This window comes from Epinephelus lanceolatus, chromosome 17, assembly GCF_041903045.1.
Source record: "Epinephelus lanceolatus isolate andai-2023 chromosome 17, ASM4190304v1, whole genome shotgun sequence".
NCBI classification, from domain to species: domain Eukaryota; kingdom Metazoa; phylum Chordata; class Actinopteri; order Perciformes; family Serranidae; genus Epinephelus; species Epinephelus lanceolatus.
Window position 1 is genome coordinate 11,657,454 of NC_135750.1, and position 26,746 is coordinate 11,684,199.

At 40.7% G+C, this 26,746-nt stretch overlaps 2 protein-coding genes and 1 long non-coding RNA gene across 7 annotated transcripts in view; 2 read left to right on the forward strand and 1 right to left on the reverse strand.

Moving 5' to 3' along the window:
* wdpcp (WD repeat containing planar cell polarity effector) overlaps positions 1-10,181 on the forward strand; it is a 117,043-nt gene extending 106,862 nt beyond the window's left edge. For all 4 annotated transcript variants that reach the window (XM_078176323.1, XM_033613954.2, XM_033613955.2 and 1 more), the window contains 3 exons: positions 1,592-1,683; positions 4,598-4,629; positions 7,685-10,181. In XM_078176323.1, the coding sequence (XP_078032449.1) occupies positions 1,592-1,683; positions 4,598-4,629; positions 7,685-7,735 (175 nt within the window). In that variant the 3' untranslated portion in view covers positions 7,736-10,181. The remainder of the gene's footprint in view (positions 1-1,591; positions 1,684-4,597; positions 4,630-7,684) is intronic.
* A 79-nt stretch (positions 10,182-10,260) lies between these two features.
* On the forward strand, positions 10,261-21,042 carry LOC117248693 (uncharacterized). Its single transcript, XR_004500929.2, has 3 exons — positions 10,261-15,553; positions 16,189-16,250; positions 20,906-21,042. It is a non-coding gene; the product is annotated as an uncharacterized LOC117248693 (long non-coding RNA).
* otx1 (orthodenticle homeobox 1) lies at positions 17,447-25,049 on the reverse strand. Of its 2 annotated transcripts, XM_033613911.2 has the most exons (4): positions 24,554-25,049; positions 21,760-21,949; positions 20,885-21,036; positions 17,447-19,261 (listed from the first exon to the last, which is right to left on the reverse strand). In XM_033613911.2, exons 2-4 carry the CDS (start codon positions 21,854-21,856, stop codon positions 18,512-18,514), a joined length of 999 nt encoding a protein of 332 aa, XP_033469802.1. In that variant the 5' UTR covers positions 21,857-21,949; positions 24,554-25,049; the 3' UTR covers positions 17,447-18,511. The 2 variants fall into 2 exon arrangements, with proteins under 2 accessions (XP_033469802.1, XP_078017085.1); XM_078160959.1 differs by lacking the exons at positions 21,760-21,949; positions 24,554-25,049 and having other exon boundaries at positions 20,885-21,430.
* Positions 25,050-26,746: the final 1,697 nt, after the last annotated feature.

Genomic DNA, 26,746 nt, shown 5'->3' on the forward strand with positions numbered 1-26,746 from the left:
ACAAAATAAATTGTGTCAATGATGTAACAGGGCAAACACTCTTATACAGTTTTGTAGCTGAGTGCAGTTTGCCCGTCTTTGCGTCTGATTGCAAAAACAGAAAATCTAAGATTTCAAGCTACAGGTCCTGAGTGACAAAGTGCAGAGGCATCCCTTAAAACTTCAGGCAATTTAAACGTGACACAGAGAAACATATTTTGGATTTCATATCCCAGTCTGTCAGAGCTGTTGGTGTTTTCAAGCACACACCTTCAGACTGTAAAAGAAGATGGCATGATTTGAGACGGAGGACAAAAGAAAAATATCAGTCAGTGCCTCACAAGCTTCTCTAACGGTCAGAGGTCCATCTCAAGAACAATTTTTAAATAACGCCTCAGTTACCACCAACTCTCTGAAGACGCTAATAATTTCACTGTAACTGTGCGTGGTAATTAGCGCTGATCTTTCTGTTTCACTGTTTATGCACTGTTTATGCTCATTTGAATAGAAAGCGGCCAAATTTGCACTGAATGGATGCACGTTACCTCATTTAAATATGTGCAAATAACACAGGAGCACCAAGATGCTGTTTGCTTTGAGGCGCAGTTAGAGGTGCATTTCAGCCTCTACTGGTGCTTTGAGAATGCAGAAGCTGTGCAGTCCTTTATTGAATTCACCCAGCAAAGTTGTCTGCTGTTCGCCTACATGAGAAATGGAGGATGAGGATTTTGAGAGAACTGTCCTGTTGAGAATTGCTGTCCTTCAAATGGCAGAGTGTAATGTTAATGCATTTAGTGTATGTATTATTAATTGGAATTAGGATTCATATGTCGTGACTGCTTAATAAAATAAAGATCACACACTGATAGTGATCTTGTTCCGAGTGTTTCAGCTGATACAGTTGCTCAGGTGTTGACCCGGTTAAGTCTTCAGTCTCCCAAAGATGGTTTGAAAATTGTAATTGTAACAGAAGCAGTTTTATGTTTTGGAGAGGAGGTGAAGAGAGAAGAATCTAATCCTGCAGCCTGGTAGTTTTCATCAGAGCTGGAATCTGACTGACAAGAAACAAAATCTCTTCATATACTGTGTAAAACAAACATCCACACGTTTGATGACACTGCTGCAGAGACAACAGTTTGGCTTTTGTTCATGACAAAAAGACAGTACAGGACACACAGTGGACCATTGAAATACTGCATGTAAGTCACTGATAGACGAAGACGACAAAGACCTGCCACATTCTCCACTCACCGCAGCTCCAGTAAACCAGAGAGTGATGCATCTTGAGGTTTGACTGACAGCCTTACCTCCCAGTTTTACTTAAATGGAAAGTCATTTGTTAAACCTATTTATCTCTGCTGCAACATTTGGTGTATAGCTCAGCTAAATTCAACAAATTTACAGTATCATTGTCTCAGGTTTGTCAGAAATAAAGGAACTGAAGTAGAAGCTAAATGAGGCAGACTAGGGGACAGTTACTAAATCTAAAAGATAGACGACAGCATTTCAAAACAATGTCTGTATCATGTTCTGAGCTGTGTTTTGTGGATGTATTTTAATTGTTGATCTTTGATAAAATGCAACAGATCTCATTTTTCTTTTTATTCCTCAGTGCTGATGGGAGAGCCAATCAGAGGAGACCACAGGCAGAGAGCATACGTGTGACCGTGAGCCCAGATGTGTTCAGGACACTGAGACAAACAGGTCTGTGTGTCTGTCACATTTTAAGCAGCTGTATCTCTGTTGTGTCTGTGAAGAGTTATCTAATGCTGGAGATTAACCTCACTCTGTTAAAAGAATCACAGGAATGTAAATGAGCTGCGTTTAAGCCGAAGATTAATGACTCGCTGCTTCAGAACGATCTTTGGAGAAATCTGATAAACAAGAGAAATGTAGAAGTTTGTTCATGAAGCTTCAGGTTTCATCGATGTTAATGACGAGCCGAAACATCAGGTCTTTCCTCAGCCGTCCTGCTGATGTGTGTCGCAGATGATTAGAGGGAAACTTCACAGATTTTATACAACAAAGTCTGTTTACAAGTCATTTGTGGCTCCAGAGTGATGTCACTTGAGTCAGTGCTTGTTGGGTCTGAAGACTCCAAGTTTGAAATGAAATCTGTTGGTGTGGAGTTAGAAAGAAGTGAGTTTATGAGACCTGTAGCTCGCTCCTCATGTCCATTTGAGGCAAGCAACTGGAGGCTACATTAGCCGCTACTGGTATAATGCACCTGTATCTCCCACCAAAGCGTAGGTGGTCAAGTTGCATTGTGGGTAATGTAGGCATCAGGTTGTAACAAAGGAAGAACAGTTCGTGGATTTAAACAAAAAAGACAATATCTCTGATTTTACTGCATTGATTTTAATCCTTTAAAAAAAATTCTGTCCATCACGAGTCCAACAATGTTAAAGACGTTTAATGATGAACAAGGCAAAGTCCCTCCCCTGTATTATTGTCCTACATGGGGATTTATCTCACAGAAAATATGTGCAGAGAGAGACAAATCATTTTTGGATTCTGTGTGAATTGTGCCATGAATCACAATTTTTTTACAGATGGCAGACAAATCTGAAGGCCATCCTCCATTTTGACAGATAAGAAAATTTAGGGTGATCTACCGTAACTTTAAGTGATTTAAATCCCTGTCCACTTGGTCACATGTGCATATCAATCAGTTATTGTCTAGTCTTGTTTTTGACCTCACGTGCATGACTTCATTATCTAGCTGGCTTTAACCATCAGGCTAGGCTATAGGCTATATATCTACATACCATTGCAAAATGTTACAGCAGCTGAGTGTGTGCAGGGTCTTTGTGTGGTGGGTGTCTGTTCATCTTTTCTTTCCAATCGTTAGTGAACTACATCTCTCATCTTGCACAATTCAGGTCACCAACACTAGCCTGCTAGCTGCGAGGTGTCTTGGCTACGTTTCACACACCAATGTAACATTATTTCACCTGATGCTGCTGCATTCTATCTAGCATCTCCTGGTCTTTTTATCAGCCTTAAAGCAAAAGAATGACCAACACCTGTTGCTAGTGTGAGAACATCCCAAGTACAAAACACACGGACATTGTAGCTTCAGCGAGAGCGAAAGCAATGACGTCACTTGCACAATTTATGTAGTCTTTCTAGTTACTTTTTTATACTTAAACAGTTTTACAACAAACTACAGCTTTCTTCACTTGCAAAATTACCTTTTGAATAATTCAACGTATGTGTAATTTGTGGCACAATTCAAATGGGATCGAAAAATTAGGTAAGGTCAATTTCAATTTCAATTTCAGATACAGACAGTAGTCATGAGTACAACCAAACAGACAGTCCAATACATAACACACAGAATCCAGTATCGCACACTGTCAGGGGTAAAATCATGGACAATTTGTGGTCACTGCTGGTTAAGAAAAGCAATAGCCTTTGATTACTGTACATATTTTTCTAAAATAAGGTCTCATAGTGGCCCACTGGGGGCGGAGGGACTTCACCTCTCTATTGGAGGAGTTCTCTTTTAAAGATTTGTGTGCAGTCCACTTTCTTCTAATTCAAAGACGTACCTTTGCCTTTACCACCTTGTTACATAATTATCCTCTTATAGCTTTAAAATTAAAAGTTTCATTTCAATATCTAAAATCAATACTTGGTGGGAAGTACTGTATCTTTGGTGGTTTCACAGCAGACAAACCTAAAAAATCGGTCCATTAAAAATCAGCCAACATACCTGTGAAAAACAGCCCTAGCACACAATATTTTCTTCAGGAATGAACTCTGCATCCACACCAACGTTAGTCACACCTGCCCAAACTTGAAATGCGTTGAATTAAAGAAACATCTCCACTCTGCTTCCTTACAACTTTAAACAAATCCTCTGTTGCTCTTCGTTCTCCCTACACGACACCTGTTCGCCCCGTCATCAGTAACAGCTGACAGAGAGAATCGGCCTATTGTATTAAACCTCATCACGTTCAACACTTGAGTTTCAGGGTCACGTTTTTAAACCCTATAAAGATTCTCCAGCGACAGTCAGCCTGTTTTATTCTCTAAATGTAGCCCGAGCGCTCTCCGTTCCTCAGTCTCACATGTCTGAGATGACTAACTGGTCATTTAGGAAAAACACCCATTAAGAAAACACCACTACTTCTTCTGTACTTCCACATCTCCTCCTTCCTGCTCTCTCCATTTTAATAATTCCATTTTTCGGGTGATTAGCAATTGTCTCGCTATCAAATCGCTCTGTCACTTGATAATCCGGACTGTAGGCTATTGGAGAGAATTTGCATCAGCTTTTTAAATATCTGTATACGGCACGCCGGGGTTTTAATGTCAATCATAACCTTATTAACGCAGGGCTCAGAGCGAGAGAGATCGCCATGAGTGACAACGGTTTACTTTCGTTAAAACCCAGAAAAAGGCGACATGTCCGACCTACTGAGTGAGCATGTAACCTGTTCAGGCATTCAGCCGTGCGCGTGTGTCTGTGTTTATGTGCTGTAGGGCTGCCGTGTGTGATTATGCATGTCTAATGTTTTGGTTGTTGTACTTGTTTAAAGTGTCACGGCTGGTTTACAGGAAGCTCTCTGACATCCTCCAACATCTCCTGTCATTTCATTTTGTTGTGCAGGGAGCAGTGAAGGTGACAGAGACAGCAGGAATGTGAGTTGATTGACCGGAAATTGATTCTGATTTTCATTTCTGTTGACAGAATTTACAAGGCTGTGAAAAGTTATCTAGAATCATACGATTAATCCTTAGCCAATAGTTTTGTAGTAATGTTATGTAACAGCAGTATAGTACAGTATGTTTATATGCCAACACTTTACTTTTAATCCCTCCTCTATTCAGTATTTATAAGCACTACATTAACATTTATGGATGTTTATAACACACTCCATGTCCATCTTCAGTCTGACATATCCTCCCCTCTGTTACCCCTTCCCTAGCAAATGTGGTATGTGTCCATGGGTTTTTTTAAACAGGGGAATACAAGCTAAAATAAGGCTATAGACTACTTTCTCATTGTCAGTAGGCTAGAGCTGTGCACACGGCTCTGCAGCCAACATGGACTCACTCCAAAGTCGTCAAAATCCAGCGCTTAGGCAGTGACTTGTGGCGTCAGACACTGGCGAAAAAAGCCGTCCTTTAACGTTGGCATGATACGTGGCCGGTAGCCAGTTATAGTGTAACAGTGCTCAGCGGCATCAGGGGGACACACGGCGGGACAAGAATGAAAGTTAAGGCGGCGAAAGTCCGAGTAGGCCAGGCGGGAGTGGTGGTGGATGGGTCCAGCAAACACCAGGTTTCACACAGGAGAGCGCCGTTCGTGTGCTGTAAGATTCTAAAACCAAACCTTGTTCTTTTTTCCTAAACCTTACCACATGCTTTTGTTGCCTAAACGCAACCACATGCGTTAGTTGTTGGAGGAACAAAAACGTCATTTTGCAGTGTTATACCGATGTAGTGTGTTTATCTCTAAAGAGACTGTATGTCAACAGCAAATTTCCTGTGAAATGGAAATGTATCTTGAAAGAAGACAATGCATGTAACAGGCAGAACTTGACATGGTGTCCCAGAACGTCAACAACCAACACACCCAGGGTACCTTGCACGTCATATCTGGACGTGGAAAGTCCATGACCAAATGTCAATATGTGATGAGATCGGAGTGAGAATGTTTTGCTGCAGCAGACAAGCATGCCTTTCCGGGGTTTTTTTAAACTGGTGTGTCACGTTCAATGCATTCTCGGTGTCGCTGTCGCTGTCTGCCGGAAGTCAGACGGCGAATACAGCCTCTGGGGGCAGACCCCCGATTTTTTGGCATTCCGGTTTGATTTGGGCGGAGGAGGTGAATTTCCGTTTCCAACTTCCGTTTATATATAAGTAAATATGCTGAACCATTGCGATGGATTCAGAGTTTGCAGTGACGCCAATTATGTTCCACCTCGTTAGTTCACCGCACGGCACGGCAACAACTGCAGCAGGTTCAAACGTGATTGGTCAATATCACGCGGACTACAAACAGCCTATAACCGGAAACCAGGGCTCTTCCGCTCTTCTTCCAGAGGCAAGATCTCCGGGGTTTGCCTACAGACTCTAAATTCACTGAATGTAGAGTCTGTATATAGAGACTACGTTCAACATCACGGGCAGGCTGGAAAACAGGTTTGTACAGTAGAGAGCAGCATGGAGGCCACCGAAAATGTGACAGTGGCTACTTCTTTTAATGTATCCCTTACTCATTCAGTGTCTCTTTCAAACTTGGTTGATGTTTGAGCGCTGCTTGAGCACAGACAGGCGGTATTTTGTGGTGGCGCATCATTGCATCAACCGGTTGTTGTGTTTCCATTCGTGCCGATCAGAGCCAGAACCGATAAATATCCGTGACTGCTGCAGAGTCATTTGACCTAGGTATGAATGCCGAATGTAACCTTTCCTGTTACAAAGAAAGCCAGATGTTAGCAGGGTTTTTTGTGTGGTGGGAAAGGGGCTTAACTGATTTCCGTGGGGGAGTGGGATTTAATTGAATGTAATGTAGCAAGTAAACATTAAAGGATCACAAGCAAATAAAAGATTGTGAATCACTGCACTATAGTTAGACAGTATTAGAGTGAAGTATCTAAAATCAGTGGTTCCCAACTGGTCCAGCCACAGTCTAGTCATTAGTTCAAAGTCCACACAGTTTAATACATTCAGCGTCATACTTGTGTTTGGCTATGTTGTTGAGCAAGTTTGCTGTGTCTGTCAAGTAGCTGTCTGTTAGTCACTCACTCTACAGCAGGAAACAGCACCTCAAAATAAAAGCTCTGTGCTGGAAATTCACTGTACTTAAAAAATAAAGTGTGTTTTTTACAAAATTGACATGTTCGTGGGTCACTTGTGGTCCATACTGAATGGACCCTTGACCCACCCTTGAACCGTAACTCACCACTTGGGAACCACTGTCTCATATGATACCATAGCATACTACAGTATACTGTTTAGAGCTGAGACGGTCTGTCGAATTATTGATTAGTTGATCAAAATAAAATTACCACAGACAATTTAAAAAAGTGGATTTTATTGGTTTTAGTCATTTTTTTAAGCAAAAAAATAGCTGGTTTCAGATTCTTAATTTTGAAGACTTGCTTCTCTTTTATCATATATGATAATTAATTAGATATGTTCAGTTTTTTATCTGTTGATTGGATAAAAAAGGCAAGTTAACCCTCCGACTGTCTTCCCATCCTGCTGGGTCAAAATTGACCTGGTTTGATTTGATTGTTTATAAAGCACAAAGTATAAATTATCACCCACTTCTCAGAATTATTTTCTCAATTAATCACTTCATTCATAAAACATCATTAGTGAAAACAGTGAAAAACTCACATCACAACTTCACAGAGCCCAAAGTGACATCCTTAAACACTTTACTGTCCTCAACCTCATATCACCTAAACAATAAATGATGCTGAAGGGTTCAAGACTATGTAATTAACCTATCAGTGTAACCCTGAAGTTAACATTTTGTCTTTCCTGCGTTTGTCAGTGCCGCTTCAAGGTGTGAATTTGGATAAAAAGGACATGGTGCAGGATCAGATCATTATCAGCTGAGGAACAGGAAGCTTTATAGGAAGGAATAAGAGGCTCTATGTGTTGTCAAGCAGCTGTCTTTATATTTTCCACTGTTTATTCAGGTTTATAAACTTACTGTGTTTTTTTCTGTCTCTCTCAGGATGATGACGATCTTGGGACGCTTCATGTGGTCCATTTAGGAATGGTTTGAATAAACAAACTGGCATACGATAAGAGACACAAACACACCTCACCAATAACAGGCTCTCTTCATCTATATTGTCAAATGCAAAGTAGTTACTTCCCTGTAATATCACCTGGAGAGGGGCTCATATCATTGTACAGAACAGTAAATTGACAGTGATTGTAAAGATGTCTGATAAAAGTGGAATTATACATTAGTGTTACACATGAATACATTAGTTTTGCACCACTTTTGTCAGTGAGTTGTACATTTTAAATTGCGAAACCAAAGGCCTTCATGTTTTAGACTGTTTATCTGTGAAATTTAGATGTGAGATCAGGTTGTTTTCTGTCTCAGTGAAGTCTAAACCAACTGAACGTTAAAGGGAAACACTTACACCAGCTCCTGCTTTTAAAGACATGCCTGAAAATGTTTTAAACCTTTCCATTAATCAGCCTGCAAAAATAAAGACTTGTATTATACTTCCATCACCACTGATATTGAATGTTCCAGGCTTCCTCTGTGTGTGTGCGTGTGCGTGTGTTTGCTATTGTGTGTGTGTGTGTGTGTGTGTTGGCCGAGATTACGGGCCACAGTTTTATTCATGAATAGGAGCCAACCAGCGTCTTTAAAGCATCGCGCGGAGCCCCTTTCCTGAACAGCAGCCATAGCCGTGTCAGAGCTGTCGACGCGCTGCGCTCACCGACTAATCTGACAGCGCCGCGCGAGCCCTAATCCCTCACTGTATCGTAATCTATTTACTTTGCATTCTAAGAGGATTTCCACCAAAAAATATACAAGAAGCGATGTTGGAAATGGACAGAAGATCAGCGAGGATGCTTTTCTGCTCCTTTTTTTTTTGTTTTGTTAGCTTTAAAAAAATCATTGTATGTTTTTTGGGGAGTCAATCCCCTGCGAGAGGGATGGGTGAAAGGAATTACATTTCTGACTGATACTAATACTTCTGTTATGTAAACATCAAAATGTTATATTTCCCTTCTGATGATACAGTCACACTGCAGAGGCAGCTGGAGATAAGTGGCATCTGTCGATGCCTTTAGTGCATCTCTTGACACGTTTATAATTTACAAACCAAGGCTGCATTATCTCCTGATTGTCTGACTTGACAGCTCGAATAAAAGCTGCAAAATTGCTTAACAGGCAAGCACGAGTTCCTCCCATCCCTCTGATGGCCTACACAGTAGCCTTTTTGACATGCAAACAGTGAAATCTCCTCTTTCATAATACAGAAAACAAAGTACGAGACCAAACGCTCTCCTCAGTTACCCTTTAAGCAATTATGTCAGCTTTGTAAAATCATAAATAGTTATGCTTCATTTAAAATGTGGCCAGCAGCTGTATTGTAAAACACCGCCTCACACTCAAATCTTTGCCATCCGAGATGACTCGCAGAGATAGGCTTATTAGTGGTATTAACATACTGCGCGGCACGCTGGAGCTGTGAAACGGCCTTGTTAACATTTGGAAATGAATCAAGCCTCAGGCACTCGCTATTATCCAGGTTATCTGTTGTTTGATTCTCTCCTCTGTGCAACAGCTGTGCAGAGTTTCTGCGGAGGCCGTATCACATCTAATGATGGCTCTGATTGGACTGATGCCGCTCCCCCTCAGGGGGGATGTTGTATGTTTTATAGGTTCGTCTCACTGATCACCACGAGCCAGATCCCCCAAAATATTATAGACACATATGTCAGGACCATTAAAGACATCAAAGAGACAGAATTACTTACAACTAAAAGAGGGTAATTGGAAGGATCTTATTCCCAGGAAAAATTACAGAACAGTGTTGAGTTTCTCTCAGTTATCAGTTCTCAAGTTGGTGAATGAGACGTACTTTGCATACTACAATTTTTTCATCAAGAAAAGTACTTAATTACAGTGCAACGTATCTGTATTAAATATCTGTTTTTGCTTCCTGAAAAAGCCTCTGAGACAAAAAGCATTATAATTTGATACTTGCTGATTAAAACAAGCTCAGATTGAGGTCAGACAGAAACAGACGGACTCTGCTGAGATTAAAGTTAAGATAAATGTTATATTCGTGGTCAACTTTTGGTCAAATATTCTTAACACTAATGTCAGGTGGGTGTCCAGGAGACACCGGACCCTGTTTTACACTGTTTTATCAGACTGATTCTTCCTGACTGTGACTGATTTTATGAGAATTTCTTTGATTTTGAGCTGATGACATGTTTAAGAAGTCTGCGACCGAACATTTTCATTACTTCTTTTCGGGGTTTCGGAGACCCTGTCTGTAAAACATGGTTTTCATGTGCTGTATGTCTGTTATGCTGTTGACAACACTTTCTACCCTAAAGGTTTGTGAGGATATCTGTAATTTGATTCATAACAGCCCCTCAAAATAAGCATCACTGTGTAGAATAATAAACTGCACATTTATTTGTCTTTTAAATGACTTTTTGGTAACAAAATAAATGTATATTTTCTCATGCGTAGTGCATATAACTTAAAAAACATGACTCTTTTTTTTTTGGGGGGGGGGGGGGGGGGGGGATATAACAATGCTTTATGTTCATTTGCATGTTTTGTCACATTCATCAAATGTGCAATCCCACTTAAGGTAAGGGTTAACTTTAATACTTTTCTACATATTGTGTTTTAATAAGGTCATATAAAGTATTTAAAGCAGGAAAATGGTTAATTTTGCACTTTTTAATCATTATTTCTGCATTTAAACAGACAATACATAATGATTTATTTAATGTGCAGCTTACTGAAATTAAAAATATTTGCAAATTAATTCATTTTTCAGATTTTTAAAGGTTTATTCCCATTTCCCTACAGAGGCAAACCTGTGATTTTATGTTTGAAAGGTCAAAGGTCAGGTGTTATGTTTACATGTATTAATATTCTGTGTACTAACATGCTGCACATCAGTCTACAGATGCAGACACAGTGTTTCTGAGTAGCTGCCCTCTGGCTCCATGTGTGTGGAGAGGAATTAGTCAGTGAAGTACAAACTGAAAGGAGGAAATGTGACCAACACGTCAGACGGCAATCTATTGACACACGGAGACGACGTCCTTGGTGGGAAACACTGAAGCCTGCAGGCCAACAAGCCTCCATTAAGCTTTCCCACGTCTGCAGGTCTTAAAAGAGGACAAGTTGCGACTTGGGACGAGGGTCTGCCGCATCCTTTCCAGATGAGATAATACGAGCCTTCCTCAAATACCTCTCCGCTCCGTCCCTCCTTACCCTGAATGCATCTGAGTCACGAAGAACGGGGGAAGTGAGGACGTCGTCAGGAGAAGCATCTAAAGTCAGATGTGAAGGGAGTCGTTCTGTCCAGAGAAACCAAAGCTCACCCTGAGCTGCTTTCACCAGTAAACTGTTGTATGATTTCCCATCAGCTACGTCAAAGAAGGAAGGAAGTGCTTGACTGCTCCACTGACCTCAGATCAGCTGCTGAACAAAAGCTGATAAACTGTCAAAGAACTGTGTTGAATTTGGGGAGTTTGGCCCTCTGATCAGAAACCTGATAAACTGATGACACACTTTGTTGATGTTTAGTGCTAATTAGAAAATGTGAGCATGCTAACACACTAAACCAAGATGTTGAAAAAGGAAAACTTTACATTAACTGATTAATCAATTTAAGATCATTAGTTTAAAATGCCAATCACAACAGGATATTATCAAATGCCTTGTTTCATCCAAATCCCCAAAATATTAAATTTTCTGTAATGTTCAGATGATGGGAAAAAAAGCTCAAAACAAACTTGGAAACAGGAAAATGTTGAGATTGTTTTTTACTAGCTAAAATGATTAATCGATCAAAACTAGTCGCCGATTGATTTTCTGTAGATCAAATCGTTCTTTAATTGTTTAATTGTTGTAGCTCTTTTTGTTATCGTTAGCATGTTAGAAGCTAATATTAGCATTAACGTTTGTATTTACCTGCCTCATGGAGCAGCTAGCTTTTCTTTCTACAAAAATGTTCTATTCTTCTGCTGTGTGTGTGTTTTGTTCTTAAGTAGTGCAGTGCCCGTTCAAATCATGCCTGTCTGAATGGCCTGATAGTTCGGGTTGTGATATTGCTGCATGTTGTTTATCGAAAACCGTTCATTCAAACAGCTTCACACTCGATATTGCCCTTCCTTTGCTTCTGAGCGATACAGCTGCTTTGACATAGACGCGTCCCCTGGCAATGCTAGAGTGTACGCATCATTTACTAACAGCTAGCTATTTGGGAACAGATGCATTCAATCTGAAAGTTACATCGCTGATCTTTTAAGTGTTTAATTAGAGTGGAATTTCTAACTTTGATACAATATCTTGAAAAACATTTGATATTCAACAATATTTTCAATACCATGGGAAAACCTGACATTGACGGCAATTTAGATTTTTTATTAAAAGATGAACACAGCAAGGCTAAAACATGACGACAACTTGTCTTTCCTTGGTCATATGCAGAGAACAGCAGAATGACTGATAAGAGAAGGCAAAAAAGCGTAGCCGGTACCGTTGTATCAATACAGCTGAATATTCAGAATGGATATGTATCTGTAAATCAATGTTTTGCCAGTATTACCACAGTGTAACATCTCCAGTCTCTCCGTCTTCATCTGTTCTTGGATGTACTGTAGCGATCGATAAAAAGCAAGCTGTACCCAGCATGCCATTCGACGGTGTCCCCTCTCAATACACTACACAGTGTGTGCATAACATACTACTAATGACTATGTCCTGTAGATCTCAAGAGCTCGCCTTGGGTCCTCAGCTATACACACACCAAGTGTGAAGTCGATCAGATGAATGGTTGTCGAGAAAATTGAAGGACAGACGGACAGAGACTTCTTCCATTTTAGTTAGATTGTTTGTCTTTTTTACAAAGCATGTCAGGGTTATACGTGGTCATAGCCATACGGTATGTGAGCCCTGGCAAACAGAGTGACCAGAGCGGTCTCTATTTGACAAGTAGAGAGGTGACCGAACCTTCATCACATCTCAGGTCAGGTGACCAGTGGGCCAAATCCCCCCCAAAACTCATTCTTTAACTCCACTGGTGTGGAGTCAGGAGTTTGCCTCCAGAAGGAGATAAAAGACAACATCGTCCTGCCTGTGCTCTGCTCAACTTAAATCTACAGTATGTAAACCCACGAGGAATTTCATGAATGCTGTCAGTGCCCTGTGTCGGAGGGATGACTAAGCTGCTTTCACTCCACCAGCTCCACCTGGACTCGACTGTGAAATCCGCTCATAGGAACCAAATGGTACCGTCTTTGAGTTTGGATTCAAGCGACTGTCGATGGCTTTATTATGTGTATATGTTGGACCAGGAAACACTTTAAAATCTACAAAACGGACTGTAACCACCAGCGTTATGTGCCCACACTTGATGTTAAACAAAATTCAAGAAGAAGTCTTTTCTGACAAAGCAGAGAAACCTGAGACATTGCCCCGGACTCCGCCCACGTCGGTGTACAGTTGACCCCAGATTAACCTCCCAGGTAAATATAATCCTCCTCTGTATCACCTCTCACTCCTCATACCGGCCTATGAACACACGGGGATGCCAAGGTCTGGCGACAGTCGGCAGCCAATGAAAGACGAGTGTGAGTTTTTCTTTTCCTGTCCTGCATGGAAATAGAAGAAAACAGTCCCAGCATGCAGGCTGCTATCAGCGCATCTGCTGTCCCTTCCAGACTCTTCTCTCTCTCTCACACACACACACACTTTAACTCATCGAGGCCTGCGAGGTCTCACACACCAAAGTTTCTGTCTGTCTTTATCTGTCACTGTCTGTCTCTGTTTCTAGATACAAATCACAACCACTCATGCAAAGACAAAAAAAAAAAGGTCCAGCTCGGTTCCAGTTCATCTCCTGGACAAGTGTGAACAAAATGTCAACAGTTTCCAGTCCACCCACATTCACACACACCTCTCACCGGAGCAGGCGAGAGGCCAAAAGGTCAACAGTTGACAACAGGCGACGCTCTGCAATCGATTGTCCTATTGAACAATGTGAAGACCCTCAGCTCAGGTTGAAACGACACACTCATACACACACAAGTGTTAAAGTGATGAACTGCTCCAGTAATGTGCTTTTTTATTAAGTGACGGACTTTCCTTGAATGGAGCTGCAGAAATCCTTGTATGTATCTCTTTAATTTTTCAACCTTGGCTCCTAATTTTAACACTTTGACATTTTAGAGGCTTTAATGAAATGCTGATAAAAGAATATTATCAATTTCAAAGATTTACGACATTGTTTATCAGTCACTAGTGTCCCTAAAAGCATGCTGGTTGAGCTCTGTGTTCACCTAAAATCCTCTCAAAGCACTCCAAGAATTTGAATCTCTAAAAATCAGAAAGATGTGTCAAACAAAGACAGAAACTATTTGACTATTAGACTATATCATCAACTTATAATCACTGAAACCTTCTCTAAGGTAGAGGTGGATTTGGGTTCTTGCTCCTTTGTGCAGCTCAGACGAGGCCGTGATAAAAACACTTTGGTATCAACATATTTGGCTTTTTTTGTTTATCTGAAGAGGAAAAACAAAATTATTTGGCAAATTTAGAGAAAGTGTAGAAGGAGAGTCTGAGAACAAATAACTAATTTGGATTATCATTAACTAATAATAAAATGTTTAGTGCTTGTCTTTAAATGTCTGGCATATCAAAGAAGGTTGATAATTACAGTATGTTCAAGATTATTTAGGATTTAGATCAGTGATCATTTGAAGATACCTGTTAATTCAAGGTGTGTTTTAACACATTGGAAACATCATAGTAAACTAAAGTAAGCAGATGTGTGTGTTTGCAATAAACTAACATGGCTGCACCATTAAACATAATTTAAATTTAAAACTAAAATCAATAAAAACACATGTACAAATGAAGTGTGAATATTATGAAAGGACAAAAATATTAATTTTAAATTATTAAAATGTGGTTTTAGGTTGTTTACTTATCTAAATATGGATGTTTTTCTTTGTTGTAAAGTTTCAGCTCTTGAGAGTTTGATGATGCAAATAAATGAAATTTAAATCGATCCAAAAACAAACTAATTACAGTATTAATTATCTTGCATTTTGGGAAATATTCTCTTGTTTCCTGAAACAATACACTTCCAAATTTAACCCCAAAATAAATCTACCAGCAGCTGAAGCGTGTAACAAAGGTAAATTAAAGCGAGGCTCCTCTTTCATCCAGTTGACTAAAACAACACAGATTTACATCATTTTATGTCGTGTTTGATGACAAATAGGCGGCACGAGATTTAAATACTGAATGTAAGACACCGTTTGCTGCACAAACAGCTGCAGGAAATCGCGATGAGAACAAAATAATTTGCCTATTGATTACGGGTGGTTGATGCGGTTACTATTTGTATTACAAGATGTTTTGTTCTCTTCAAACAAGTCGAGACGCTGTTTCACCTGCAGCTTTATGTCGCAGCTACAGCGGGTAAACAATCCTTTAAATGTTAGATTCGGTCTTATTTTTCTGCAGAAACAAAACGCTCCTCCTCCTCAGTGTAAATCTTACGTCTTTCACATTAGCGCAGGATTAAATATACTTTAGCCATAACTTCTCTCATCCCCGTTTTATTCGCTCTGTATCTCCAAAATCTTCCGAAGCCTGAAATTAGTCATTATAAAAATGTGTTTCTGCTTTTATTATCATTTTACAGTGTTATTATTGAGCCAGTGTCCTGACTGCTGTAGAAAAGCACCTCCTGCATGTGTGTATGTGACACGTCGGCTGCAGCTTCACATCCTCAGAGGAAACATTAAATAACGGAGCTCTGCGCTTTTGTCAGAAACGTTTCCACCGCTCAGCCGCTGTTTGAAGGTGAGCAGCTGTCTCATGACGGACCTGTGGCTCTGTCTCCCTCTCTCTCTCTCCCTCTTTTCAACCATCCCACAAGATTTTTGGTCGCAAATGTTTGTTTGATGCAAATCCGAACAAATCCGCCGCTGTTGGTGGACACTCGCTGCGCTGTTTGCGCGTCTTGGCGCAAACATGTTTAATGTCCTGGTCGGCAGATATTTATTCAGCTGCTGCGGGCTTCATTTACATAAAGAGAGACAGAGAGAGGGGACAGGCTGCAGCTGAAACAGGCTCTGCACAGGCACACAGAGGCCTACAGTGGGGATTGATCAGGCTGGTAATTCTGATCAGGTTGATTAGATTTGAGACAGTGGTGCGCAACATTTTTAGGCTCGTGACAATTTAAAATGCAGCAAATCAGTTGTGATCTTGAGATTTTCTCTCTGATAATGTTTCATTTTGATTTTTAGAGGCCTGAGTGGGTAAAATTATCTGAAATAGCCTATCAATAGAATATCACAGGCTGTAAAACCTCTCACATTGTGCATCTAAAAATCATCCAAACTAAACAAAGAAGTAAAACTCTCATATCTATAAAAAAAAAAAGAGCAAAATCCCACAAAAAATTAATTGTATGTTTCTTTTCTGTCTTTCAGATAAACTTTAACTTGTGACAACCTGCGACCCCTCCTCAGAAGTTTAGATCTGCCAGCAAAGAGTGAGTTTTACCCTCTCAGATTATTAATTTATTAATATCTTTAGAGGCATAAGTAAGTAAAACTGCCTCATATTTAACACGTAAAAAGCTGTGAGTAATATGTTTCCTCATCCTGAAACGAGCTGAAATGATTAGCTTATTAATCGATTAGTCAGAGAGAAAATTAACCAGCAACTATTTTTAATAATTGACTAATTGGCTGCTTTTTTGTCTTATTTAAAAAAAATAGTGGATATTTTGGTGGGTTAGATGAAGGTGTGGGAAACAGACAAAAAGACAAAACAATAATCAATCTAAGTGATTAATGTGATGGTTAGGTTAGCTGCAGCCCTCATTAGAGACACTTAATGGGTTAATTTCTGTTCAATCTTCGCATTCAGTTAAAGAAGCTCCTGTTTGTCTTAATTAAAACAACAGCGTTTCTCTTTTGGGGGGTAATTTCTTTGCACAAGGACGGTTGTTTTGATCGGGGCCATTAATTTGCATGAAACCTGTTTCTGCTGCTCTCAGTGCGGCCTTCACGGCTCAAACACGCTCGTCCAAAACAACCTTGCCAGAGAACTGATGCGATATTTTCTTTAACTCCCCCTCCTCCTCCTGTTTTATAATGCGTTTATGCCTGCGAGCACTAGACACACACACACACACACACACACTTACATCTGACCCCCTAACCTGGCCCCACCTACGTAATTACCGCATCAGAGGCGGTGAAATTCCTGCAGGTTATTTTGGAGAAACCAACTCAGGGCGCAGGAGTAATTATCACGCCATTACAGCGCTGCATTCAATTACGCCTCGATCAAATGTCTCGCGGCTCAATATTTAGGGCTTTTTAACGCCGCAGTTTAAAAAGACACTTGGTCTCCCTAAAGCGAGGGGAGATGTTAGTGTTTCAATTTAAGTCAGAGACAGAGAGGATTAAAACTGGCTGCTCTCTAAAATGGAAATGCGGGGCCTACACGCGTTCATGGCTTGTATTAATTATGGCCTAATTTGCATTTACCCCGTTATAATTAGGAAATAAACAAAATCAACAAGCTTTTAAATAAAAGTGTGACTAATTCAAATGAGAGAAAACAGCAATCTTGAGTTGGTAATTTGCTGCTGTACATGCATCTAAAGAATAAATAAATAAAAATAAAAAGTTGACTCCCTGTTGGGAACCAAAGACAGAATCCACTGTGGAAAATAAATATGACTTAACGGATCTTTATTGGATGAACATGTATGTAAGGGTGGTTCGCCTTAAAGATACATTCAACATCTTACTGTCATTTTGGAGCTATAAATCCACATTTTTCCTCTCCAAAAAATAAAAAAAAATGCTCTGACTCCATTATCAAGCCAAGTGCTGCGGTTCAAACATGTCCAATATCACGACAATGCCCAAGAGAGGAGGTCTGGTTTGAAAATGTATAGAGGTTAGAATAATAATATCCGGAAAACAAACTGTAACCTGGACGAACGCCCAGAATAGTTCTGCATCTATATTTTAGATTTTTCCCTCCAAGACATTTCAAATTGCCAAAACATTTTTAAAACAATGTATATAAAAGCTGAACTTTATGGCCAATTTGTTCTCTTTGGAATATTTGGAAAGATTTACATACAGGTTTTTCTTTTTTTTTAACTCCCAAAGTGGTAATAAACAATTTCAAATTCGGGAAAAAAAACACAAACTAAACATGGTCACTGTAACTGACCCAAATACATATTTACATATTTCAGCTCCTCGGCGCAGCTGACTAAAAATCTCTGTCATCCTAAAATAACAAATTTCAGAAATAAAAACTATACAGGATTTGATTGGGTTTGGAGGTAAAGAGGGGCACTGCAGGCAGTTCCTGTTGGTGCACCAGAGGGGAAAATATTCCTCCCATCCAGAGAGCCAGAGAGCTGGTGGTCAAAGGAGTTTGGTTGAAATGACTTTTTTTTAGTTTTGAAAAACAGTTTGGTTTTCTTAAGGTCATCCAAGAATGAGCGTCTTAAAAACCCCATTCTTCATCGTCAGGAAACTGCTCCTGATGTTTTCTCTTCATACGTAGGGACTGTTTCTTTTTTTTTTTTTTTTATAAAGACGTGGAGGACTAGAGGGAGGAAAAACAAAGTCCGATTGTTGAGCATTCCTGCTGCTATCTTGTTATCTTATGGTTCATAAACTCTTTTTGTCTTTAAAAACAAGCAATATGCTAATCTGGAAAATAAAAGAAGAAGAGGGAGTTGACGAGCAGGGAGGGAAGAAGGGGGAAAAAGCCTGATCACAAGACTTGGAACCTCCAGGAGGCCTGGTCTTTGTAGTCCAAGCAGTCTGTGGTGTTAAAGTTGAGCTTCCACGAGGAGGCTGCAGTCTGCTCTTTGTAATCCAGGCAGTCGGAGGAGTTGAAGGCCAGGCTGGAGCCGCCATAGGCCTGGTGGTGGTGGTGGTGATGGTGGTGGCCTGATGACTGGCTGATGTGGTGGTGCGGGTGGCCTGACATGGAGGAGGCCGTCATGGGGCTGAGCTGGTGGGGGTGGTGGTGGGAGTGCATGGGGGCCAGGTAAGAGCCGCAGTCCACGCCGCTGAAGTAAGAGCTGGATGGGGTGGGGTAGCCCTGGCCATAGCCCGGCGTCTGGTTGTAGGACATGGGGTAGGATGTGGCGGCGGCGGCGGAGCCTGACATTGAACGCTGCATACAGGAGGCATTAGAAGGGGGTCCTGGCTCGGGGAGCGGGGCCACTGCAGGAGCAGGAGCGTTTCCAGGGGAGATAGCGGGGCTCCAGATGGAGGAGACGGTGCTGATGGAGGTAGAGGTGCTGCTAAGCGCCGCCGGGCCCGTGTGATTGGTGGAGGAGGATGAAGATGAGGACGAGCCCGTGCTGGAGACGGCAGGAGGCGTGAACTGGCCGCTGCTCTCAGAGCCGGTGCTCTCCCTGGCCGGAGAAGACTTCTTCTTGGGCGGCCTGGCTTTGGCACTGCTGCCGCTCTGCTGCTGCTGGCGACACTTGGCCCTCCGGTTCTTGAACCACACCTACAAGCGAGAACAGCAGCCAGGAGTTAGCAACCGTACACACAAACAACCTCAGCATTTCATAAGAAAAAAAAGATACTCCCAGGCCATGCTGGGAGTACATTATGGAGGAAAATTGGGGGTTATTAGCCATCAAGGTTCATTTCCACTGCGGCCCCTTGGCTTGGACCAGCCAGGGGTCTAATTTCATACCTGGTAGACGGCTCTAAGATAACAGGCTATTGGGTTTCAGCACACAGTAGGGTAACTCTAGAGCACCGAGAGGGTAGGATCATGTAGAGCATTTTGTTTCACACACACATTCTGAGAATAACTCAAATTGTGTGAGAGCGAGAGGCCTTGGTTTTCCCCTAATGCCTTTCAAGAGTAGTATTTGTTCAACATGGTCGTACACCAGTGAGTTGTTTGTGGAGTATTTGCTGGCGTGCTCCCAACCTCTTCATTATAGATCCCATATTTCAGATCAAATTACACAGACTTCAGCTAGGTCGCATCAAATCATAATGAGAAACTGGTTCAGCTGAAAAGTAAGCTTTCCTGATCGGAAATGTAGTTTTGTTTACATCCGTGTATACAAACTGATTTATCTACCTGCATGAGATGAAGTGGTGAAGGTGAGCTAAACCAGAAACAGGTGGGTAAGAGCGGATTGTAGAAATAACCACAACCATTGAACGCACCAAACACGTTAAACTGCCCCTGCTCACCGGTTAGTAACACGTTACAGTTACTTCACCAGTAACTAAACAGCTAATAAACCAGTGTGTATCATAATAATACCAGCTATAATCCCACTATTATTGATCAATATTAATCCATACGACCGCTATTATCTCCTTTAAAAAGAGGCTTAAATCACTGAACTCAACGAACTGTAATCTATCAGGCCTAAAAATATTCTTAATATTTTCCTTAGATGTTAATTATATAATCCTCATGTTAAAGCACACAACAAAGTAGGTTTTTAGTCATATTTACGGGCATAAATACCAGGAAAAATATTTATTTTACCGGTAGCATAATTGGATTTGTCGACGATATTAGGACGATATCATTAATAGCAAGCTAGCTAACAGTTAGCTAACGTTAAACTTTAATTAGCATCAACCGGAAATGGCAACAGCAACGGTCCGTTTCTAAAATAATAACGAAAAATTAATTGCTGTAAAGAAAACAATGTTCTAATTACAAAGAGTGTCGAGAAATTAAATAATTTTGAACTAGCACACTTTTTAAATAAATAAATTATTAATTAATTTTGATTAGCCGCAGTGTAACAGCAGCTCATAGCTAAAAAAGCTAACTAGCTAAACGTTAACGTCAGTTTAAATTTAACCGTTGAAATCCTCCTTTGACCGTTTAACGTTTACAGGCCTTTAAGTTGCTGGTATTAAGTTTTACGTGTTATAATAGCATATAATAGTAAACATGTGTCTTTGTATGAAAGATGTAACCGTTTAATATTAATAACATAATTAATTAATCGTATTAAGTTCATATATAGGCTATGCAGAGTTAACCGTTGGTCCTGTCAGGTGTGTGTGTGCTTTGGGACGTTGCCACTGTTTTACCCAACACACACAGCGTGTATAAATACAGAGTTGAACATGTTTCATGTCTCACCTGGACTCTGGACTCCGGCAGGTTGATCTTCAGTGCCACCTCCTCTCGCATGAAAATATCTGGGTACCGGGTTTTGGCGAACAGAGCCTCCAGGACGTCGAGCTGAGAGCGGGTGAAGGTGGTCCGCTCCCGACGCTGCTTCCTGGGAGTCGCTGCAGAGGAGACGCCCGACACACACACACACAGAGGAGGAGGAGAAAACACCAGAGAAATGTTAAATAATATAATTTTACAGACAGTATATAGCGGCATCCTTACTTAAACATGATGTCCATATTTTTTTTTTAATATTAAAAGTTTTGCTATGTGATTTTTATTGTTATGGTTATTATTAAAGTGAAAAAAAGTTTGATTCTGATGCTGTTTTCTACTGTGGAGAAATAAAGACGATTTAACTTCAACCTCTCTTTATTTTTATATTGATAAAAATCATCAGTGTTTAGTTGAAGGCCTATTAAATGTTTCTTTTTATGCCTATTAGATTAAAAAGTCGGTTACTGTTCCTTGCTGACAGAAGAAGATAAAGGCAGTTCATATTACTTTACACCATCTGAATGTGTAGCCTATTATTTCCTTTATCATGCCCATTCATGATACACATCTTACATCATACTTACACTGGTCAAATTGGTATAAAAATATATATTTTACACAGTATAAATACACTTTTGAAACTCTTATTTATCCATGAAGGCCCCCAAACACACTTATTACTATTATTACCGGCTAAAAACATCTTTACTGACTTGAAAATATTTTGGTAATTTTCCATTATTGTCTGGAGGTCTTATAGTTGACTGGGTGCATTCGTGTTTAAAAGTGTTTGTGAGTAGGCTGTGTGTGTGTGTGTGTGTGTGTGTGTGTTGGTCTCCTACCTGGGTAGCCCACTGAGGGGTGCAGCAGGTCCATGGCAGCGCCGCTGAGCCCCAGGCCGTTGACGCCGTAGGGGGGCTGTTTGAGGTAGGACATCATGCTACAGGCGGTCACAGCTCCACCCAGCTCAGACCAGTGGTTCGGTTTCCCCCGATGCTGCAGCTTGACGGGACAGGGGGCCGATCCAAGTCACTGCGCACATGCAGGAGGAAATATTAGGAACATTATAGAGGAAGAAAAACAGGCTTTGGTGAGGGCCTAATTCATCCTAAACGCACGGAGAATATTTAGAAAAGACTTTTTTTTGGCACCAACATTTAAGATAAAACTCCTAAATGTAAGTTCACAATGACACGTGCGCATTTCAGTCTTTTCTATTGTTTGATGTTCAGCTGTTATAAATCTCGCTCCATTCTCACTTTTCCAAACGAATCAAACTGGGACATTACGCATGAAAACGCCAACAAATACAGAAGCATAAAGTTAATAAAATCCCTTAGTTATTATTTAGTGGCAGCAGGATATGAAAGCGCGAATTACTGGACGATAAACTGGTCATTTAGAGGCAGAGACGAACATTAAAATCCCTTCAGGAATATTGGATTTTCGTTGAGAGGATAACCGGGGTCAAACGGCTCCAACTCACGACCCCAGCGGAGCAAAATAAAACCTGACGGTACACAGCTTTTCATCCACAAACCACACTGCAGTCACGTCTTTAATCTTTTTTAAACGTGAACTAAAATCTAATAAGACGACGAAGAAAGTTAAGGTAAAAATATGCAAGTTATTAGTAAGGATGATCCTGTGTTTGTGTCAATACATTTGATTTTTTCCCCGTGTGTGTGAGCACACATTGCATGAATGTTGATCTGCACATTTATTTTTAAAATGACCATCACCTCCTAGCTGCAGAATAGGCTCTTCTTTTTAATCCTACATTTTCTCCATTTGTCATGTTGTTAAAATACCGCGAGCTTTGCTATTTTTACTTTAGAAGATGATCTAAATTCTCCTTTAAAACAAAGCAAACAGAACTCAATAATTCAACCAAAATAATCTGTTGTCCTCTATGATGTCATGCACAGTTTTACGCAGCCAATAATTAGTGTGACACTGGACTCACTTTTTTCAAAACTTTAGTCACTTCTAAAGTCAAAAAGCAAAACGCTGCAAGAAGATTTTCAACAATAAATCTAATTTCCAAATTTTCCTTTTATTATTATTGTCACTTATTTCCCTGCAGTTGTGTTTGAATTATTTTCATTGCAAGAAAAATAAAGTTTAAAGTGTAAACTCGCTTCCTGACTTTAATATGAGTGTGTTCGGTGTGTGTGTGTGAAGGCCTGCACTGACACTACACACACTCACTCACAGTTATATAAAGCTGGATTATGGATGTGGTTTGATAATCTATAAAAAATCACAGCTGTGGTTGTCTCAAGTCTTTCTGTACTCGCTCATTCTGTTTGTTTCGGGTCGTCAGACTTTGTGTGTATTTTGACCACAGCGAGGCTCCTGTGGATCTGAAATCAACTGAACCCACAGAGGAATAAAAATACATCAAAATAATCCGTTTTGGTATGAGGGTAAATTTATATTTATATTTACAGAGAAACATCTGAGGAGTCTGATTTATTTGTGAAAAGATAAGTGACCTCGCTTTTATGTTAAGGCTCAGGGGTAAAGACCCAAACTTTAAAAAAAAAAAAAAAAAAAAAAAGTCAAATTATTTCCTCACTTTTTGGTTTTCTCCAGATTAAAATACTCACGGTAAAATTATATTTTCTATAAAGCATAATTATGATTTGTTGACCCTTTCTGTGGTTTTAAAACTGTTTATTTACAGGCCACGTTATTTGCTTTTTGGTTGTTTGTTTCTCTCAGTAAACACGACTGAATTAAAGACAACATTTAGGGGAAAATAACATCTCAAAATATATTAATCCACTAATTCATCATCTCCTTACACATTAAAATAACCTGCATTTACATTTAGACAACACTGATAATCTTGCAGGAGGTTTGAAAGCATGAAATCTATTTTTAAAGCTGATTTTAAAGTTTGATTTTCACCTCTATAAGTGCAGAATTATCTCACCCATAAAAACAGCCTGATGTTCAAATGGTGTGAATTAAATTAGAGTCTCTGCAGAGCAGATTATTTTAACAATGAGCTCCTGACTGACCAAAACCAAACCTGAACTAACCAAACGTGTATTCCAGCGGCTCCTCGCAGCGCGTTCTGCAGCCCTGCCAGGCCGGAGAGTGAAAAGGCGAGATCTCGGTGCAAATGAACTCAATTAGAATTTAGATTAGACCTCCGGGGAGAGAGCGTTTCAGAAGGGCTCTTATCAGCAAAATAAATTAACAAAAACCAAAACACGCCTCTCCAATTATCTACTAAGTGGTTCAAACGCTTTAATGGCCAATTGCTCTCAAATAAAAAAAAACTCGCAGGAACGAACTGGAATAGAAATATTAAAATTATCTACTCCGGAGGAAGTTGACTCAATTCATCCAGTTCAGGTCGGAGTCCTCCACGGTGAGGATTAATTGATATATCCGCTAAAAAAAATTCCTGCAAACGTGCAGCGGTGCAAATTGAAATCACGCGGTCCATATGTCACAGTTAAACGTGAAAACCCGCTCCTGAAATGTCTAAAAAAGTGACTTTCTGTCGCTTCCACACTTTAGCTGCTTCTGTTAACGCTGCACCGTTTGTTCCTGTGCGTAAAAACGCGCACAAACTCGACATTAATCGACTTTGAATGTGTAAAACTGAAGAAACTTTACCTTGTTTTTCTCCTCTTCCCTTCTCCCGAGCTGTCGGGTCACAGGAGGCGAGCAGCAGTGAAATTATCCAGCAGTAGGAAGTCTGCAGGGCACAAAACTCAAACAGCGGCAGACTTGCTCAGAAACAAACAACAATGTGCAAACCGGGCAGCATCACGGACACAAAAAAACACGCAGTTATCAGCGCGCGGGCGTCACCAACGCGTCCTCGGTGCGGTTCCGCGTGTTTTTGCAGCCAAATAAATCAAACTCATTTGCTTTCAGGGGGCTTGTCGTTGTCTGTCAGAGTGTTAAGGTGATTTCTAATGGAGACGGATGGAGATTGATCACCTTCTCTCCGCCCTGCGCCTCTATGAGCGGAGGACACCTGCGGATCCGCCTCCTGCAGCCAATGGGAGCGCGTCCCCGGGCTGACGGACGGCGGGGGCGGCCTATGGGCGCACAGAGGCAGCCGGGAGCGCCCACTCCCACTTCACCCCCACCTCCCTCCTTCCTCTCGGTCCCGGTCCCGAGACCAGACGAACCAAAGAGAGGTTTTTAAAAAGATGGAAATGTTTCACAGGCCTGCAGGAGAAACAGAGAGTGTAGAGCTGAGAGTGCGTAAAAGATGAATTTAGCGGTTATTCACATTTTACGCGAATAGTTTCTTATTTTATAATTTGCACGGAGCTCAGTGGAGGAAACACTGGAGGTATCCTGTCAAAAAATAAAATAAAATCTGCACTTTTCCTCCATTAAAAAACATTTTCCTCTAAATAATCAGACAGTTTTTAGCATCCTTGAATCACACGGTGTCTTATTCTCAAATACATTATTTTTTTGTTAAATGAAATAAAAATTATGATTTCAAATGTTTCCAGAGATGGAAAATGTTTTTTGTGAGGCTTAAAATGTTTGACAGGGTGTTTAGTTTGACAGAAAGCCGCATTTTCACCACAAAACACATTTCCGACAGGCCGGGAAGCCTCAGCTGCTTTTTAAAATTATTAATACTTTTATTATTACCGTTAATTCCTCTGTGATATTTCTCACCCTCCAAAAACTGAACGTGAGAAATAACAAAAAAGGAGGAAAGAAGTTAAATTTATCCATTTTGATTTTATTGTGATACACCCCCTCCTCTCCCTCTCCACACACACACCAGTCCTCATGAATATTAATGAGGTCTAATCCCCATTTAGAATTACATTTGAGGATGGTTGACGTAAACTTTAATAGGGATAGACCTCAAACTCACTGCGGAGGAAAAAGAAGAATCCGCAGAAGAAGAAAAATCAGCACCAAAAAGCTGCGGTCACTGAATCAAATCCTGCACTTTATATGTCGGTGTTTTTTAATGTGTTTTTAACCCATCACACACAAAAACAAACAGTATTTTCTCTGCTGTGTTTTTTAGCCCGGGTGTCAGTGAGGGTCGCGGGGATGCAGCAGCTCAGCTCGGGCTATTCTTTTGTGGATCTCTGCAACTTCTGTAAACGAGGGCCCGAGCTGAAAGCGAGCTAATGTTCAGAGAGAAGCTGCAGGGATGGAAATTACATTTTTACGTGCGTGTGTGTGTGTGTGTGTGAGGAGGAGGAGGAGGAGGAGGAGGAGTATCAAAGTGGAGGCCTTAAAAGACTTAAAAGTCATCGACGAGAGCACTTTGACAGAGAAACTTAGACATCAATGGTAAAAAAAAAAGAGGAACAAAGTGATGTTGGAGGTTGTGTGCGGAGGCCTGTAGTGATGCAGGCAGGAGCACAGTGGAGGGAAAGGGCGCATGAACGCACCTCAGCATACACGAATAAAGTCCATGTTTTTACGCACGTTCAAATGTATGAATGAGGTGATGATATGAGGAGAGGAGATGCGACATGTTTTTTGGGGAGGGGGGTTAATTGATTTGGGTTTGTGTTGCCCGGCTGCTGACTGGAGGTCAAACACTTTTACGCACCTTTTTATTTCCACCACATCTGAAGTCCGAGCAGTCAGAGGGCCTGCGGAGGGTCTGACCGAAATACCATCACCCCACCTCTCCTCTGCGCGCGCACACACACACACAAACACACACAGGCTCCCGTTAAATTATGCAAAAAGGCCATTCAACAAATATGGCCCTCACAACACAAAAGAGTCGGGTTATTCTGACATTTCCCCTACATTTCTTGTTTTTTTCCTCCTCTCTCGATGTGAGTAAGACCCCGAGATAAACCC